The sequence below is a fragment of the Xylona heveae genome, assembly GCF_001619985.1.
Source record: "Xylona heveae TC161 unplaced genomic scaffold L228scaffold_4, whole genome shotgun sequence".
NCBI lineage: Eukaryota > Fungi > Ascomycota > Xylonomycetes > Xylonales > Xylonaceae > Xylona > Xylona heveae.
In genome coordinates, this window is record NW_017264196.1 from 629,672 (window position 1) to 647,522 (window position 17,851).

The 17,851-nt window shown below is 48.2% G+C and overlaps 8 protein-coding genes across 8 annotated transcripts; 3 read left to right on the forward strand and 5 right to left on the reverse strand.

Moving 5' to 3' along the window:
* Nucleotides 1–704: 704 nt before the first annotated feature.
* On the forward strand, nt 705–1,756 carry L228DRAFT_267322 (hypothetical protein; the record flags this gene model as incomplete). Its single annotated transcript, XM_018334978.1, has 3 exons — nt 705–1,171; nt 1,291–1,591; nt 1,655–1,756. The coding sequence occupies 3 exons, from the start codon at nt 705–707 to the stop codon at nt 1,754–1,756; spliced, it is 870 nt and encodes a 289-aa protein (XP_018188868.1).
* Nucleotides 1,757–1,968: 212 nt separating this feature from the next.
* L228DRAFT_108139 (putative serine/threonine protein phosphatase) lies at nt 1,969–3,825 on the reverse strand. Its single transcript, XM_018328923.1, has 6 exons — nt 3,675–3,825; nt 3,345–3,613; nt 3,111–3,291; nt 2,593–3,047; nt 2,123–2,535; nt 1,969–2,059 (listed from the first exon to the last, which is right to left on the reverse strand). Exons 1-6 carry the CDS (start codon nt 3,689–3,691, stop codon nt 2,057–2,059), a joined length of 1,338 nt encoding a protein of 445 aa, XP_018188869.1. The 5' UTR covers nt 3,692–3,825; the 3' UTR covers nt 1,969–2,056.
* A 400-nt stretch (nt 3,826–4,225) lies between these two features.
* L228DRAFT_108159 (putative alpha-1,3-mannosyltransferase) lies at nt 4,226–4,994 on the forward strand. Its single transcript, XM_018328924.1, has 2 exons — nt 4,226–4,305; nt 4,378–4,994. The coding sequence occupies exon 2, from the start codon at nt 4,458–4,460 to the stop codon at nt 4,857–4,859; it is 402 nt and encodes a 133-aa protein (XP_018188870.1). The 5' UTR covers nt 4,226–4,305; nt 4,378–4,457; the 3' UTR covers nt 4,860–4,994.
* Nucleotides 4,995–5,053: 59 nt separating this feature from the next.
* L228DRAFT_108164 (hypothetical protein) lies at nt 5,054–6,030 on the reverse strand. Its single transcript, XM_018328925.1, has 3 exons — nt 5,805–6,030; nt 5,483–5,711; nt 5,054–5,430 (listed from the first exon to the last, which is right to left on the reverse strand). Exons 1-3 carry the CDS (start codon nt 5,924–5,926, stop codon nt 5,248–5,250), a joined length of 534 nt encoding a protein of 177 aa, XP_018188871.1. The 5' UTR covers nt 5,927–6,030; the 3' UTR covers nt 5,054–5,247.
* Nucleotides 6,031–6,159: 129 nt separating this feature from the next.
* On the forward strand, nt 6,160–9,289 carry L228DRAFT_282053 (glutamine synthetase/guanido kinase; the record flags this gene model as incomplete). Its single annotated transcript, XM_018335950.1, has 2 exons — nt 6,160–7,729; nt 7,796–9,289. Exons 1-2 carry the CDS (start codon nt 6,650–6,652, stop codon nt 9,287–9,289), a joined length of 2,574 nt encoding a protein of 857 aa, XP_018188872.1. The 5' UTR covers nt 6,160–6,649.
* Nucleotides 9,290–9,984: 695 nt separating this feature from the next.
* Nucleotides 9,985–13,421, reverse strand: L228DRAFT_260161 (hypothetical protein). Its single transcript, XM_018334230.1, has 4 exons — nt 12,932–13,421; nt 11,800–12,848; nt 11,371–11,739; nt 9,985–11,312 (listed from the first exon to the last, which is right to left on the reverse strand). The coding sequence occupies exons 1-4, from the start codon at nt 13,121–13,123 to the stop codon at nt 10,244–10,246; spliced, it is 2,679 nt and encodes an 892-aa protein (XP_018188873.1). The 5' UTR covers nt 13,124–13,421; the 3' UTR covers nt 9,985–10,243.
* Nucleotides 13,422–13,596: 175 nt separating this feature from the next.
* On the reverse strand, nt 13,597–15,687 carry L228DRAFT_255680 (sugar transporter; the record flags this gene model as incomplete). Its single annotated transcript, XM_018333893.1, has 2 exons — nt 13,597–15,017; nt 15,099–15,687. 2 exons carry the CDS (start codon nt 15,685–15,687, stop codon nt 13,951–13,953), a joined length of 1,656 nt encoding a protein of 551 aa, XP_018188874.1. The 3' UTR covers nt 13,597–13,950.
* A 1,738-nt stretch (nt 15,688–17,425) lies between these two features.
* On the reverse strand, nt 17,426–17,851 carry L228DRAFT_246077 (hypothetical protein). The gene has a single exon (XM_018332318.1). It carries the CDS (start codon nt 17,723–17,725, stop codon nt 17,507–17,509), a length of 219 nt encoding a protein of 72 aa, XP_018188875.1. The 5' UTR covers nt 17,726–17,851; the 3' UTR covers nt 17,426–17,506.

Here is a 17,851-nt window from a genome sequence, read left to right on the forward strand (position 1 = left end):
CGTGTTTCGCGTGTAGAAACACGGATGTTTTTTTCCGCAGTTTAACCGTTATTCCCATGTTTATCGGACCCTTATCAACTCCGACCAACTCCAACACCATGGCTGTCGAGGAAATACTATACTAGCAAAAAAAATATCACACAAGGACAAGTCTAATAGGAAGTGGCCAATCATTATTATTTGGAAAAATTGCCAATGCAATAAGAAAGCAAGTTTTTTTAAGCTAGAATACTAAAGATTTATCAGTCACCGTGGGAGCATAAACAATATGATTTCCAATGGCATCATTATTTCTCACTCTAACCAAATCCTCATTATGAACCGCAAGCTCAATTAATTTCCGAAAAGAATCATGCCTCACATAGCTTTACATCTAAAGTACAACCTAGCATACTGTGTTTCCCACTGTTCTTTGTCCATCAATCTTACCGTTTCCGGAATCTTAGAATTACCAAACAATGAATTCTAAGACAAAGAAAGGCGCAAAAGCCGAGAGCCAAATTACCGCAATCCATGTAAGGGTATACGTAGGAATATGGCTCATAATTCAAATCACTGCGTCTCACAGCCATTTCCCCGGTTTCAAGGGTGCTTCTCCAAGATCATATCCCGTATCGGTATACGTTACGTTTTATCGACAATACCCGCAGTATAATCGACCGCCAGAAAAAAATTATAGTCGATCGCAAAGGAAAACGAAAATAATGCAGCGCAAGGCAAAAGGCAAGAAACCAGCCGCAAAGAACCCGCCCGGCGCATCATCAAACAATGCCTCGTTGGTCGTGAAATGGGACATATCGTCTCTCAAAACCGCATTTCCAAAATTACCTTCCATCCGACCGATTCCACGAAACTGCGCGTTCCCTTCGCCGGTGGGAAAACAAGTGATTGGAGGGGATGGAAGGCTGCTGAGCATGGTTAAGCAGCGGTTCTCTTCATCTGAAGCAGTTGCAAGATTGTTCGACGAGATAGTCGCGCTGGAAAGAGGATCCGGTGGGTCAATACGGAAGGAAATGCTCAGTGGGAATGGGTCGGATCTGGACGGGCCACGTTTGAAGAGCCAAAGCCTGGTTGGTTTCGTTGCGTACTTGGAAGACAGCGGCGCGGATGCGACTTGGAAAGAGAAAAAAGTCTGGAGAGAAAAAGTCTGGGAAGACTACACGTTGCAGATGTAAGCCAGGAAAAATGAAACTTCACTGCACTATTCCGAGATTATATTGGACAACAGTGGTCCCGGGCTTTAAAGGAAGATGCGTTTGCTAACATTCTCTCCCACGTTTCCGTTACCAGAATGCTGGACGAACCGCTTCGAATGGTCCGCGCTGCAGGCCAAGAGCCCATCTTAGCTAGATTATTCACGTTTTTGGATATTCGTTTATTCTCAGGAACATCTCCTGATGGCGCCAGAAGCGTTGGCTTTTTCATTGTCAACTTTTCTCATGCCCCCATAAAGGCTAACGGAGTGCTCATACTCCCCGGTGGCATCTCTGGGCCCTTGCCTGAGTTCGCGCTGATTCAGTGCGGTAGCAAAGCCGTGTTCTGGTGGCTCACGCCAAAAAGTATGGATTATGTTCCGGAAATCTCGGATGAGGTAAGAGACAAATGTTTTGCGCAGCAACATGGCAGCATGACCACGGCTGACAAGAGACCATAGAAGGCAATGGAAGCCGCAACGCGCGGCGAGGAAGAATTTGTTGATCTTGCCGATGAAACGGGGGCTCGAGAGAATTGGGGACAACAGATTTTTGTTGTATAACTTTGTAGAACATCAAAGTCTGAGGCGAGCTGCTTTCTTGGGAGCTGATAGGGTCGGGGCTGTTTAGATGGGTTTTCTCTGGAACAGGGCCGGAAACCATTCCGCGGTCTCCAACGGGCGGCATGTAAGCGATAAACTTGAGAAATATTTGCTCTGATCCGAGATATTATGTATTGTTGAGATGTTATGGTCATATCTATTTTGAGCGCTCGCAAAGAAAATGGAAACAAAGAACCGTTTCGTAGGCGTCACAGCTAGCCATCCCTATTTGCAAACCGGAACTCCGAAATGTGATACAAATTACTGAGATTCAAGGTTAGCGATCATGGTGAGCAGGAAGAGGATAATTAGACTTCTTGTACGAACCAAGAAATAGTCAGCGACGGGCTTCTTCGCTGGCATGCCTCTCGAATCCTGCGGTGCAGCCTCAAAGACCCTGTATCGCCTTCCAGGACCAGATATCTGTCCGCCTGCGGCCACTGGGCCAAGTAAATCGCCAGTGCGGTTAACGTCGCCGTTGGCTCTTGGAATGTAGCCGCCGTTTGAACCATCCTCGGTCAACTCTAAAATTGCGGCGACATTGCCGCATCTGTAGCAATAATTGGGCGCAGACCAAACGGTGACAATTGACGCGTCAAACATTTCCTTGAATCCTTCCATAACGAGCTGATGAGCGCGTGCAATGAGAGATAGGTTGTTTCGATGGTTAAAGAGTTTGACGATGTCTGCACCGAACAGGAAGCCAGCGCCACGAGGGGAGAGACCCCATCCTTCGATTTCTGCGCACCGATCAGTAAATAGCTACACAATTTCAACCGCCTGAAAAAATATCTCACCGTCCGGGTCACTCCAGAGAAGGTCACACATTGGACCTTCATGCGGCACCTCCTGTTTTCGATCTAGCAAGCGAATCTTGTCAACCGTTTCTACCAATGGACTGAGGCCACCGTGAACACAGAGAACAGCTCCACCTGGATTTCCCACTGATCCAAGACTGTCGCTTGTGGCGCCAGTCCCTACAGGACCGGATCTTGCAGGAGCACCCCTGCTCGTTTCGCTCAGTGGGGAACTATTGACAGTCTCATGGTTGTCCGAAGAAGCGGCCATACTCCGCGGGATACGGCTCATAACATCACCGGCGGAGTTGAGGATCTCTATTTCAATCTCTTCCTCTTCGGTCAATTGTGTTCCAGACTCGTTCGTGCTGGTAGACGTCGACGTTCCAAGTGTGTTTGAAGCGCCCATCACAAGGGCGCCAAGCGCCAGATAATCAAAAACCTCACAGCAGTATCTAATACATCGTTAGAAAACTGGTAGCTAAGCACCATGAACTTATAATTCGCTTTGAAAATACCTCCAAACGTTTGCGCTACCATACTTGCGCAGACATTCGTCGTAAAAGCCATAGACTGTTGTAATCTGTCTCGACTCGTGGTTTCCTCGAATTAAGGTGATTCGGTCAGGGTATCGTACTTTGAGGCAGAGAAGCAGAAGAAATGACTCTAGGGAGTAGAAGCCTCTGTCGACAAAATCGCCTTTGAAAATGGTAAGTATTCGTCGCGCACAAAGTATGCGAAATTAACCTTACCCATAAACAAGTAGTTGGTCTCGGGCACATCACCACCAACCCGGAACAACTCCATAAGATCATGAAACTGGCCATGGATATCGCCACATATCTGTAACCCATTCATCAGTGCAAGTCGCAAAGCCGGGATTGTGTGAATACGAACCGTAACGGGAGCATCAACACCTACGACGTTGCCCTCCTCAATCAGCAGCTCCCGCGCCTTGTAACATAACTCCCGAACTTGAGGCTCCGGTATTGGTCGACATGCGCGAAGTTGTGCGATCGCCCTAAACACAACATCACTAATTATGCTAAGATCATAGTGCACAGTCAAGGGCCCTAAGATACCTATCAAGGTCGCTCATTTTTCCCTTTGGTGGCGGCCGAGGTCTTGAGGCGCCACCGCGCCTTTATTTGTTTTCGCCCGCAACTCAGAAAATAATCAAAGGAATCATCCACAAATGCGCGGAGCCGGTGTTTATAGGATGTGTGCTGTTCTAATTGCTGGCGCGTGAAATCGGAATCAAAGAAAGCGCGTTGTTTCGCGGTATGTCGTCAAGTCGCCTGTTGCCTGCCAAATGAAAAGACCAGGCCGTCTAACCGCAGCGTAAAAGACTGAAAAACAAGGACGAACTATCTGTGATGCAAAACAACCCGAAACCGACTAGACGAGCGAAAGGGTATCATGCAAAGTCGCACATTTTTGTAAGATATCAAAACAACTGATTGAAGAAGGATTGATCGGTGAGGAGCTTTGTACCAAAACCAGGATGATGGAGTGCTGTCACTTGCGGGCGGGAAGCTTCTCGCCAAAAAAATGCCAAGACCCGGGTTTCCACCAGCGAATGAGTGTCGGATCAATTCCGTTTACCTTGGACTCCCCGCAAATTCAACACCACGATTCTTCCATTTTCTCATCAGACAGCGCCCTCCACGCCAACTGTTGGGTGTGTTTTTCGCCTACTTAAGGCCCCTATAGGTATGCCGGATTGATAATTTGACTTTTGCAGACTCAATGGCTTGCCAATGGAGAGGCTGACCGGTGGATTAGCGACCTCAGATGTCGAACAATTAAGATTACAGCTGTTGAATATCTCTCATTTCCAATTCGAAGCTGCCCGCATTCCCGAAATGCCTCCCCATCTCCATCCGCGCTCACGAATGACCACTTCGTTATTCACGACGACTCTTCTAGCATCTTTTGCGGTGGTCGGCTTGCCCCATATCCTACCATGTCCCGCCGGACCGCGAACCAGCTTTGCGGATGGCGAAATGAACGTCAATGGACAAAAGCGAAGGCGAAGAAAGTCTATGTCGCCAGCAGACGAGAATACGCAATCTGAACCTTCTTCATCCGACAATCTCGATGGAAACATGGAGGCTGTATCCTTTCAACCTCGTGGACGGGAGTGTCCCGTGCCGAAACCCCGCGGACTTGTTGGAGAAATCTTAGGCTTCAAGTCGACAGGAAAAGAAACATCATTACCGCCAGTGGAAATAACATCGCGGAGAGTATCACGGAGCGAGGATTGAGATAGATTGGGGCAAATGTAATCATAACACTTGATGCTTCGACGACCGACGAGGTGGTCGACTTGATGGCCGACTTGGACGAATGGCCGCATGGATTCTAGAGGGATTGTACAACAATGGGCGCAGTTTCGGATGTCTATACCACTTTTCTTTCTTGTACATATGATTTCATTCTTGACAATTAAGTCATAAAATTTTGAGGGCGAGACTCACGCCCCTTTCATTGCTGCAATGCATCAGCAGAGATTGAACGAGTGTGTCTCGCCAAAATGAATCTAATGACAGCCCCGAGGGCCCAATGGCTTATTTACGGGAACCCGCACTGGCATATCCTGACCGTGAGATGTGTAAAGCCTCTTCTATCTTCTAGCGCTGCGGAGGGGACCGTTTATCGACCAAATAACCCAAATGGTCCTCCGCCACCGCTCCCTCCAGCACCGCCTCTCCGAGCCTCTGCCTCGAGCCATTCTCTCAGAAAGTCGGGTCGTTTCAGGTCCTTTAAAGCGGTGACCCGTGTCTCCATTTGCGCCTCCTCTCGACTGAATGATAGCAATGTCGGAAGGGATGTGATCTATGCAATTGTCAACATGAGTTGCGTTGCCTCACGCTGATGGCCATCTTACCATGTATCTCATGGCCAAATCCCCAATAGTAGGCGAATCAATCTCAACTTCTGCATAATGTACTCCTCCTTCTTGCTCCCCCACGCGCTCTCGCTCAATGAGGTCTTTTAGCATGGGAGCGACCACCTTGCATGAAGGACACCATGAGGCTGTCCAGAGAGTCACCAAGGGGACATTGTTGCTGGCGGATAGAAGGAGGAGAGAGGAGAATTCGTCTTCATGTCGGATCCTTTTCGTCAACTCATACAACTTTGTGAGCAGAGGGCTGACAACTGGAGAAATATAATGGAGGCTCCAGGGAAGATACAAGTGAAGGACTCACGAATTATATACTCGATTCTGCGCCGAGCTGTTTGCGGAGTAATGAAAGGTTCTCGACAAGCAAGATGTTTTGAGGGCGCCAGCGCCAGTTGATTTTAAAAATGGTCTGATTTGTCTTAACATTGCTTTTGTGAAAAGGCTCTAAGGATAATATGTGGAATCTCTGGGGAAAAGCAGAGAGCTTGGTCCACCGAACACTATCGCATTCGGGAGCTTAAAGTCGCGAGAATACGCACAGACGTCATCAACCCAAAAAGTGCCCTGGTGCGCACTAGTCATTTATGGACGTGCATAACTGAACTATGCTGGGGGATGCTGTCCCTACAGTTGGACAACTCGCTATCAAGCAGTCATTTACGCACCTCAAGTCCGCTGTCATCCAAATTATACATACACATTCGAGACATGTCTTCAGCCCCCATGAAGAAGTGATGCAACTCACTCATCCGACCGCGGCCACTGTTGTACATGCCATCCAGGCGCGCAGCTGCAGGTAATCGCCCACGTCCGGCAGTGGAACAACTCGCTATTATTGGGGCTGAAACGCCTCTTATCGGTGAGGGCCACCACAACGCGGGGAAAGCTTGTGGAGCTCGGTGTGGCCCCTTACCTGAGACAAACTTTCAATTTACCTCAATGTCAGCACTGGTTTCTAGAAATATATATCTGCGTCCCTCTGCCATTAAATTTCCTCTCTTTTATTGACACTTGTCAGATTGTTGCATGCTAAATTCCAAGGATCTTGTCTTCTTATAACCTCACCCTCTTAATATTGGTCAGTCCAAATTAGGATCGTTCAATTTATAATATTCAGAACCCTCGATCTTGTCGACAGGTATCTTGGAAATGGAGGAATTAGTAGACACGATTCAAAGAACTCCAATCATTGACCATCATGCTCACAATCTGCTTCTTGGCAATGGGGCTGGAAACTCTTCGCTCATTACAATCACTACTGAAGCTGCCGGGCTGGCTTTGAAGCATACAGCTTCCACACTTGCGCATCTACGTGCCGTGAGACAACTCGCAGAAATTTTGAATTGTGGGCCTACGTGGGATGCAGTCGAAAGCCGCCTTCAAGAGAAGCGAAAAGAGAATTATGAGGCCTGGGCGAAAAGGTGCTTCGAAGGCATTGAAACCGTGCTCATCGATGATGGGCTCAGCGGGGATGCCGTGCACCCATATGAGTGGCATAGTCGACTAACGTGGTCAAACTGCAAGCGGATCGTCCGAATTGAATCAATCGCCGAGGAGTGTATACGCAATGTATCAAAGGAGTCGTCCTTTGATGTCAAAGAAACTGTGCTTCGCACGACCCTCATGTTTAGGTTAGTTATGAATCGCTTCATGAAGATGGAGGAAATTGTCGGATTCAAGTCAGTCATTTGTTATCGAACTGGACTTGAACTTCCTCCTTTTCAAGAAATCGACCCTTCAGCAGCCATGGAATCATTTCTTCAAGCGGCCAAATCAGGTGCTGCCAAGGCATCCCGCCTGCAACATGAGAAGCTTGGCCCTTATTTTGTTCATCTCACTGCCCAAATTCTCTCAGAAGCTGCAGACCAAAATGGAAAGAAACCTTTTCAATTCCACACTGGCCTTGGAGACAATGATTTGATCTTTTCTCGGTCATCTCCATCGTACATGCAATCATTCATTGAGGCTTATCCGTCGGTGAACTTTGTGCTTTTGCACGCTAGCTATCCGTTTACCAAGGAAGCAGCATATCTAGCTACCGTCTATGAGAATGTCTTTATGGATATTGGCGAAGTCTTTCCCATGATCAGCCAGGAAGGTCAAGGAAGGGTTATTCGAGATGCACTAGAACTCTGCCCATCGGAGAAACTAACCTGGAGCACGGATGGTCATTACTATCCTGAGACATATCTGTTGGCCGTCATTCAAGTTCGAGAGGCAATGCAACAGGTAATATCCCCCCACCCTTCGTAGAATTTGTTGAAGATTTGCCCGCTGACCATTCGTCTCCGACAGGTGTTCCATGACTATGTCTCGAACGATGTGCTCACTGTTCGCCAAGCGACTCAAATTGTTCAGGATATCCTATTCAATACCTCAAACAAACTCTATAACTTGAATCTCAAGCTCAAATTGCTTCCTGTCCCCAGCGCACCATCAAAGTCTCCAAGTCTCCAATCTGGCCAAAGCTCATGGGCCCAAAACTTGGGTCTTTTGGAAGCCTACTTGAAGCTCCACCGCGATATCAAATTCATTTGGCTTCAGTGGCTGGACTACACCGCTACACTTCGTGTCCGGATCTTGCCCATCAACCGCGCCATCGACATGTTTCGTAACGAGACACTTATCGGCATTGTCCAATGCGCATTCGGTCTGCTCCAAGACGACCAGATGGTCAGAGGCTTCATCCCTTCTGGCGAGAATAAACTATACCCGCGTTTCGACTCCTTACGACGCGGACAGCGCTCATCGACCATTGTGGCTCAATGCGAATTCCGCCACACAAATGGCGACGAAGTGCGCGACTGTCCACGCAGCGTTCTCCGTCGAATCATAGACAAAGCCTCTAATAAAGGTCTATCATTCCTCGTTGGATTCGAAATCGAAATCGTCTTTCTCAAACGCTCACTTGATAATGAAAATTGCACCCAATTCTCCATCATCACCGGCCACGGCCATTCATGGTCCGCTGCGCGCGCACTCGAGGACAGCAAAACCATGGACATGCTCGAAGAGATCCTCGCATGCCTCGAATCCATCGGGATAAACCTCCAACAATTCCACCCGGAGAACTGCCCCGGCCAATACGAATTCATCACAGGACCCCTCCCACCTCTCGAAGCCGCTGACGCTCTGATCGCCACGCGTCAGGCCATTTCAGCAATTGCCGAAAAATACGGCTTCCGCGCTACTCTCTTCCCCAAACCAGTAGTCCATGCTGCCGGCACAGGCGCGCACATTCACTTATCCATGTCACCACCAGACCAATACGAGCATTTCTACGCCGGCATCTTGAAACACCTCCGCGCCATCGCAGCCTTTACGTATTCCAACCAATACAGCTACAGTAGACTCGGCGACGGCAACTGGTCTGGCGGTCGATTCATCACGTGGGGCACCCAGAACCGCGAAACCCCGCTGCGCAAAATCGAAGACTCGCACTGGGAAATCAAGTGCGTCGATGGTCTGTCGAATCCGTATCTTGTCCTTGCTGCCCTCCTCGGCGCCGGACTCAAGGGCGTCACCCAGCGCGAACCTCTCATCTGGAAAGACTGCGTCGAAGACCCAGCAGGTCTGACTTCCTCGCGACGAGATGAATTGGGCATTTCACAATTAATCCCCTTATCCATGGACGAAGCGCTTGACAGTCTCGAGAGCGACTCGGAACTCGCAGAAGCCATGGGCCCAGAGGCCGTCGCGACTTATCTCACTGTGAAAAGGGCCGAGCATGAGAAACTCATGGACATGGATCCTGTTGTTCGTAGAGATTGGATCATTGAGCGGTATTAGTTGTAGTCTTGTTTATTTATCTTTATGCCTCGCCCTTACTAAGTCTCACGCGTTTTTAGACCTTGCTCGTCACTACGTCCTGCGCATTACAAGTTTTTGCAGTGCACATTACGATGGCATGATATGAATTCTATAGAATCCTCCATCTCTATATTATCCATTCTTTTATTTTTACTCATGCCTCGCCAAAAAATGTACCTACGTACGTATGTGATCTACCCAGAATATCCACGACACAACATCGACATCTATTCATCTACTCATCTACCAATTTACGTGTTGTCTCTACACCATACATCATGCATCGTATATAAATAAATAAATCACTCTTCCCAAAAAACATCGTTAATAATACAATACACATACTTTGTCTCCTTTATAGCTTTGTAGGTATTTTGGAGTATATAGAAGCAGAGGAGGGATTAAGGTGGCCCCTACCCGCTCTTCATCTATCGTGCTAACGTTACTTGACATTCTTTTCTTCGTTTCCATTTCCCATGGGGACCATGGAATCCGTAGGAAAACGAGACGGGCATTAAAGTGTAAAATGGGTGGGTGAAGAGGAGGTAAGAAGGGTAAAGAATGGATAGAAAGGTAAATCGTAACAAAGTAAGAAAATCGTTTCGTAATATACATTTAAAAAAAAAAATTTAAAAGGGAGGGGAATTAGGAAAAGAGAGACTGTAAACTTTTATAACCCATATTCCGTCGCTTCGCCAAAAAAAAAAAAAAGAGCAACCCTAACAACAGTATCCGCATCCGCGACGAAAAACGGTGATATAATCTAACAGCAACCAAAAATGAAAAGTAAAAACAGAACGCCCTCGCTTTCGTCTCTATACATCCAAGTCATACCAACAAATCCAAACCAACCATTGTAGATCCAAAAATGGCGAAAATCCCAAAAAAGCCGAAATCCACAAGCAGCTGAAACCCAAACATACTAAATCCCGCTCAAAAATACCATCCTTGCTGAGTATTGCCGCCAGTGCTATGAGATTGATCAAAAACGCCCGTAGATTCATTACCAAATAAGGGAGGATCCATTTCTGCCCCGGAAGTAGCACCAGCGCCAGTCCAGTTGCCAAAGCCCATAGCAAGCGCAGAGTGTTCACGGAGCAGCCATTCCTGGCTGTCCTCTGCGATGGCGCCAGCGTCATGGAACAGCAAGGTTGGAGAATTATTTGACTGGGTAGTTTGGCCTGATTGAGCGGGTGTAGTGCCAGGAGAAGCCTGTCGCTTTCGTGTCGCCCCTGTGTTTGTTGCGCCCGCTCCCATCCAGTGTTTGTGGTCTTGATGAGGATTGGCAGCAGCATTTGCTGAGTAGCGTCTATGATTGTTGAGGGTTTGAAGTTCAGCGGCCGACTGGGGCGGGAGTGAGAGTGTGGCATGTTGATAAGTCTCTGGCGTGCCAACGGCGCTGGCATATGCTGTTGATGCTGCGGATCCTTGATAGAAGCCGCTTGGGTAGGACTGAAAGTATGAATCCTGCCATGTGCCTTGCGGGACGGCTAAAGACTGCTGCTCACTGATGGTGGCGGGTGTGGCGGTGCTAACTGGAGAGTTCTTGATAGAAGGAGACTGGTGGGTGCTGCCAGTGCCTGATTGTCGGAAGCCAAACCGACCAGCGGCCCTTTGAAGAACAGTAGAGGCTTCCTCGGGGAGTTCGATATTCCATTTCTTCACGAGGAGGTCGAGAATGCTCAGCGTCTTACGAGCGCAGAGCCACCCTTCAGCCATTTCTTCGGCATGTTTGAGCCCGTAGGTGATATCCCGGCTGGCGTTCCTCTCGGGTAGATTAAGCATGTGAATTGTGCAGGCCGCGTGGAGAATGTATATTGCGATATTGCAAATTTGGCGGAGTCCATAGGTCCTCTTGTAGAGCCGCATTATTTTCGAGATCATTGTCGCGGCCTGTGTGCAAAGCTTCCGTGGCGAAACGTTGGCTGGGAGCGGTGAGGTCGCTTGATTGTACTTGAGGAAGGGGCGGAACATGTGAATGAATAAGAGCTGGAAAAACATGCTGGGAATAGAAGGTCAGCCGGGTATCAAGTTTTAATTGAAAATCTACTTTTACTTACTGCATGACCAACACACTGGACAGAGCACCTTCTCTGGGCTCCATCTCTTTGGGTAAGTTCTTTCTCCATGCCTCCAGTCTTGTATGAACTTCACTCAGCTTCTTCAGCTCTGCTTGTTTGCCTGGTGGCTTTTCCAGACGCGATGGATGGTAGAAAAAATTTATAATGTCGCTACTTATTTCGCAGAGATAGGATATCTGAAGAGCGACAGCTCGCGTCCTCGACGGCTGAGCATGAGCGGCAATCGGCCCACTGTCGGTATATGGGGACCAAATGGCAGCGTCCTCATCTGGGAAAACCTCAAAATGAGGCACCGTTATGGCAGATGCGACAAGTTGAGGCTGGCGGCCTAGATAGTTAGACCAGCACCTGTAGATTTCATATGTTAGATCAGCGTGAAACAAACGGGATCAATATGGAACCACTAACTTGTCAAAAAGGAAGCATCCCCAAAATGTTATTCTCCGAGCATCTTCCTCCGCCGGATCAAGGCTTGAATTCTTGTTGGCTGAAATACCCCCAGAGTCAAGATTGAGCCCCAAATCACACGCCATACGGAAGCTCATTCCACTGTACACCCAGCCTTTAGCTTCACGACCACAACCAGCTTCTCGTACCGACATCAAAGCTAGAGCCTGCACAGTGGGTAATTTCGGCGTTTCTAACTCATCGTCCTCCATGAGTAGGCGTTTAGCTTCTTTGAAAAAGTGGTCGCCGGCGGTCGCAGAATCTTCAGGATCAGCTCGTGCCCCAGGCCATGAAGTAAAATGGCAGCCAAGGGCCAGCATCGCATTAACCAAGAGTGGTGTGCAGTACTCCGACTTTGTCCGGACGTCCCCAGATGGCTTGCCTTTCAGAAAATCTCTATAGAATAGTGACCTGGAGAGTGTGGTAAAGTATGCGTAATGCCAAGTAAAGTACATGTTGATGAGGTGAATGATCAGTTCTTTGTCAGAAGAAACATTCGACCACGATGTGATTGAGTCTTGCCCATCTGGAAACTGTTCTCCATCTGGCGTGTGTAATGCCGATTCATCCCCATCGAAATCGGCACTATGCAGGAGATTTGACGTTCCTCCAAAGAATCGGACGGAGCCATTCTCCAATCTCAACTCTCCCATCTTTTGAGACAATTGCGATTCAAATGTAACATAATCGGCGCTACTGTCGTCACTACGAGGACTTTGGTCCGGATCGCCCAACTGGTCATTCAAGGCGTGCTCTTTGACGAGTAAGGATTCGGCAACATCGTCGAGACTTTCGCAGGTTCGAATTTGCCGGACCAATTCTGGGACCTCGTGCTCGGGGAAATTTAAGATCGCTTGTATCAATGTCTGTAGTGTCGAGTTTTTGGTCTTGAGATTGTGGATATCTCGTTTGTAGACTCCTTTTCGCCGGTGATCCGAATTCGGGTCGTAAACGCATTCCGTTCCGTACACTGATGCGCAGGCTGCACAGCTGGGTGTATTGCCATCACACTATTTAGTAAATGGTGCATTAGTAAGAATTCTAATCACTAGAAAAGTGAAAGAGGTCGCAAGGAGGTTGCTGGGAGACAAACCTTGGACTTTCGCTTCCGGCATGCGATGCAAGCAGTGCTGACGCATCGCCGCTTGGCTGCAGCTGATGAAGACTCCATGTCATTGTTTCTCGGTTTCCCTCTACTGTTGGATCCTGGAACTGTCCTTGAGCCCTCAGAAAGTTGACCAAAAGATTGGAACGAGCCCGAAGAAGGGCTGGACGGTGTAGCCATTGAAGTGAATCGCGGGGTTGTTAGTCGGGACGAAATTGGCGCGGAAAGATCATTTTTTAAGAGGAAATTGTGGTTTTCGAGGAGAAGCGCACGGTTGAGACCCTTCAAAACGACATTTTCGATATGATATAAAAATGTCCGTGTTATCTCGGTGATACGAAGGACTTATGGTTGAATGTATGGTATGATGGAGCTGGACGAGGAACCAGGGTCATATTATTTAGACGCCGCATCATTCGCCGCCCTCGCGCCGTCGAAAGTTATCACGACTCGGTTAGGAAGAAATCCTTATCGATGGGACTAATACGGTTAGTGATCACGTGTACCATCTTGCTCCCCTCGCTCGTCCTTCGGTCTGTCAAGCTTTACAAATCCCCTTTGTGCTGTAACGCGTTCGGATATTGCACCCCGTCTTGTTTTGTTGCTTATTCCTAGAGATAGGAAAGCCACACGAGAGGGGAAGATAAGCAATAGAAGCGGGGAAGTGGCTCGGATAGGTCAATTTTTTTTCGTTATCTTGACGACTTATTACATCGAAGCTTATGAATTCCATATCGACTTCACAATACAGGGCTATCGACCATGGTTTGACCTTTATTACAGAGCGTATGAGATTACATTGTGATACAACGAAAACGATTGATAGAAGCCTCACTAATCATAATGCTCTCCTGTGCCGCTGTCATTCCCCTTGCCGAATCTGACATTTCAAGACTACTGAGCGCTCAGCCGGTCTTAGTATTAATTTTGGGGTGACATCATGGACCTAACTGGGCTATTTAAGTTCCAATGCGGCTTCAGGGCCTTTTCTCTCCATAATCATCTCTTCAAGAGCGCACCTCATCATGGGCCGCCACAGGACCTGCCTTCTCATCTAGGAGGTCCTCCGGTCGCTCAACACCGGCGAGCCCAAGCCGCTCGTTGATTCGTTGCATTCTTGCTCTGTCAGCAGCAGCGATGCTTTCCTCGGCTGCCCCGAAATAAATGTCCAGCTCTTCGAGAGTCTTGTCTTTCGTTTCGGGAACAAGAAGCCAAACAAAAAGGCCTCCGCCGCCTGAGAATATGGCAAAGAAGATATAAGTCCCGTATTTCATCGAATCCAGCATGTGACGTGTGGTGAGTCCGATGATGAAGTTGAACATCCAATTGGTGGATGCAACAATTGAGACACCGCGGGATCGCATAGAATTGGGGAAAATCTCTTGCGTCAGCACCCAGGCGACAGGTCCCCAAGAGTATGCGAAATTAACACAGAAGAGCCAAATGAACGCAATTGAGACCCACCCTTCAGCTTTATGACCCTTCCAATCATTTTCGTACTTCCCATCGATGCCAGCCACTACAATATGGCAACAAAACATGCCAATTGCTCCAACAATTAAAAAGCTCTTTCGTCCAAAATTGTCTAGGAAGAATACTGATGGCAGGGTGAATATAATCTGAAGGATGCCGGTGACGCCGGTTGCCAGCAAGGTGATCGTAGTTGAAGTGAAACCGAAATTGGTAAAGATCTGAGGAGCGTAATAAAGGATGGCATTTATACCCGTGAATTGTTGGAAGATCATAATCCAGCAACCAATACCGAGCCGCTTGAGCATGTTCGGGAGAAAAAGATTCTTCCATGGTGCAAGTCGACCACCCGCTCCCACAAGCTCCTGTTCAGTTTCTTCATCGAATGCGACGGCAGCCTTGATTTCAAGGTATTCGGCATGAAGTAGCGGATCTTGCCGATCGAGGCGACGAAGCTTGCAAAGGGATGCGATTGCTTCTTCGTCCCTGTGCTTCATCATCAGCCATCGAGGGGAGAAGGGCAAGAAGAACATTCCGAAGAATAATATCCAAGCTGGGATGAGCTGAAGAGCCAATGGAAGTCTCCACGAAATTGCTTTCTCTCCTTCGCAGGTGTGACCATGCGCAACATATGGTTGGAAAACCTTTTTATGGTAGACGGCGGCGGGATCGACACCAGCCGGACGACAATGGGTGCCTCCAACAAAGTGCAATCCATAGTCAAGCCAAAAAGCAATGGTGGTTCCGATGGTGATGGACAATTGCTGCAATGAGACCAGTGATCCACGAAGTTGAGGCGGAGCTATCTCGGCCTGATAGAGCGGAATGACCATGCTGAACATTCCAATGCCGATGCCACCGATGACACGACCCGCGAAAAGCATCGCCGGATTCTGCCCGCCAGATTGAAAGCCAGTGCCAAGTGTGAATATAAACACTGCAACCATCATGCTGTATTTTCTAGAAATTGCATCGGACAAATAGCCATTGAAAAGTGCACCTGCCCACGCACCAAGTTCGAGCGCCGAGACAAGCCATCCTTGGATAGTAGGACCGGTGAGTGACGGGAAATGCGCTTGAAAGTTCTCCATGACAAGAATTGGACCCATGACTCCTTGATCATACCCGTACATCATACATCCTAGAGATGCAAACGTACAGGTCGCAAAGACATAAGGGTTCTGGAGCATTCCCAGGATTCCATGGCGCTTTTCTGCATTCGTCCGCCCAACGACAGATTGACTGACTGCGGTCGACTTGACCAGTCCGACCATGGTGATAGGGATACAAGTGCCCGGCAAGAATATCGAAGAAAGAGATAAGAAATGTCGACAATAACAACGCTCATCACAAGTAAGAAGAAACAGACATTCCCATTTTTCAGGTCTTGCCCAGGATTTTGTAAGCTACGGCCATCTCCTCCCCGCTTCACCCATGAAGCCCCCTAATCCGAATTAAATCAAAGCATGCAGTGTTGTGACGGAAAAATCAGTCACGTTGTCACACCCTGAAGCTCTAACCCCGCATTTTGCAGTCTAGCAATGCTTATTTTGGGGAGAGTGGTCGCTGATTCTCGAAAGGTTTGCAGAATCCCTGCTATGATTAGGATAATGTGAAATTAGTGGATAAGCACGGAGGAACAGTTGGCACGTAATGCTTGTTGCGTGTTTGTCCCAAATTCGCGCATCATCTGGGTCGGTCCGAGCTTTGAATGATTCCATTCGGATTGGACATTGAAACAGGTCAGACGCTCGATGCAACCCGAAAGATTGCTTTATCATATCTGACGAATAGTTGGCTCTATTCCAGGCAATCATGTTGTCTTCCTGACAAGTCTTGTGCAATGTAAGCTAGGATTGGAGCCATCAGTGATTCGTATCAAAGAGCATATTAGCCGCTTGGTTGCGGCCGTGCCGCGATATGCCCAAAACCGATAGACTGGCAGCGAGTAAGCCATCAAGCCACCATATGGCACCCCTGACGGCCGGATGCTTGACTTTCCGTGCCAACATGGCTGGACGCAGTCATTGATGAATAAGACGATGCGGATAGTGACAATGGTAACCCACCAAATGAGGTTGCGCAATCGCGGTCCAATTGCCTTACCAAGATCAAACAGGAGCGATGAGATGACCAATCGCACAGATCTTAGTTGAATATGAGACTGGCGAGTTGTGAAAGCGTACTAGAAGCACCGGAACACAAGGGTACCGGGGAGACCGTACGAGGCCTTTTTGAAATCATAAGGCAGCGCATTGATGTGCTTTGTGCGTTTGAAATTGGGGCATTGTACAGCCGGGAGGGCCCAAAGGAGTAGGTAATGCAACAAGTTTTGCGCTTGCTTGCTTAACCATGTGCGAGTCCAGGAGAGGCCGGCTTTGGTGGTCAGATGCTCGAGAAGCGCCCAATAAAGGACCAAACATTGATCACAAAATGAAGACGGCATCGCATCGCATCCTTGCAAGAGAAGCTTGACGACCCCGCAATCACAGGCTAGTCGCCACTTGATGCCTGTTAATATCATCTCGTGCAAGTGCGTCTCGTTTCTGCTGGACTGACATCCTGAAATCGGCGAGCTGTACGAACTCGAGTATTATGCACCAGCCAGGATGATGGTGACTTCTTCTTCGCTGCCGTCAGAAAGCACCATGTGTGACCTTAAACCCACCCAATCAGGTTCGTCATTACGGGAAACCCATCAGTGAACGTTGTTTGGGGGCTGAATTTGCCGAAGAGCAGAGCGGGAGTGGTGGCAGGTGGTGGAGTCTGGTAGTGGCGTGCGGAGGCGTGTTGCAAAGCTTAGCCTCGGGGTTTAGCTACCAATCTAAACCATTTCTGGCACGCATTATCCGCAGATCCGACCCGAGACCTTACCTAAAGTCCTCGTATGAATGACTTGAGCCAGTTAAACCTGGTTGTCACTAAACCGTCCACTTAGTTAAAGTTACGCGGGGTTGTATCACATTTTGGGGCTAAGGCATGTCACCAGAGATGTAACCCGACTTGTGAGGCTCTACACTCGTTTCTACGACTTTAGATGGATGTGACAAGAAGATGGATCAAAAGCGTCAATAGAAACCAACGCAATCGGCGCTAGACCCAGCATGCTTGTTCGAATGCACCTTCGGAAGTCAATATAGATATACTATTATTATATGGCTGTATAAGCCAGATAGCCCTATTTAAAGAGAGGGCCAGACGCTCATCAGAGGAAAGCCCAACCAGAGATATAATTATGACGATGACGATGAGAGAAAGAAATATGTAAGCCGTAGAAATAAACGGCGACGAAATCGAATGGAAATAATGCATGCTAGTGAGCAATGAAACCAAATCCAAGCCGAAGAACGGGTGTAGATTCTGCCCCCATGGAACGGACAGAAAAAGAACTTGAGAAATAAGACGTAGCCGACCATTTTGACCGAAAGGGGTCAAATG

Coding starts and splice junctions, on each gene's coding strand:
- L228DRAFT_108139 (XM_018328923.1), bottom strand. Junction 3,048..3,110: donor GGTAGCGCAAACGTTTGGAG/GTATTTTCAAAG, acceptor ACGATGTATTAG/ATACTGCTGTGAGGTTTTTG. Junction 2,536..2,592: donor TCTCTGGAGTGACCCGGACG/GTGAGATATTTT, acceptor ATCGGTGCGCAG/AAATCGAAGGATGGGGTCTC.
- L228DRAFT_108159 (XM_018328924.1), top strand. CDS start 4,458: ATGCCTCCCCATCTCCATCCGCGCTCACGAATGACCACTTCGTTATTC.
- L228DRAFT_108164 (XM_018328925.1), bottom strand. CDS start 5,926: ATGTTAAGACAAATCAGACCATTTTTAAAATCAACTGGCGCTGGCGCC. Junction 5,712..5,804: donor CAGAATCGAGTATATAATTC/GTGAGTCCTTCA, acceptor GTTGACGAAAAG/GATCCGACATGAAGACGAAT. Junction 5,431..5,482: donor ATTTGGCCATGAGATACATG/GTAAGATGGCCA, acceptor ACAATTGCATAG/ATCACATCCCTTCCGACATT.
- L228DRAFT_260161 (XM_018334230.1), bottom strand. CDS start 13,123: ATGGCTACACCGTCCAGCCCTTCTTCGGGCTCGTTCCAATCTTTTGGT. Junction 11,740..11,799: donor GGATGCTTCCTTTTTGACAA/GTTAGTGGTTCC, acceptor TGAAATCTACAG/GTGCTGGTCTAACTATCTAG. Junction 11,313..11,370: donor TCCAGTGTGTTGGTCATGCA/GTAAGTAAAAGT, acceptor TTCTATTCCCAG/CATGTTTTTCCAGCTCTTAT.
- L228DRAFT_246077 (XM_018332318.1), bottom strand. CDS start 17,725: ATGCATTATTTCCATTCGATTTCGTCGCCGTTTATTTCTACGGCTTAC.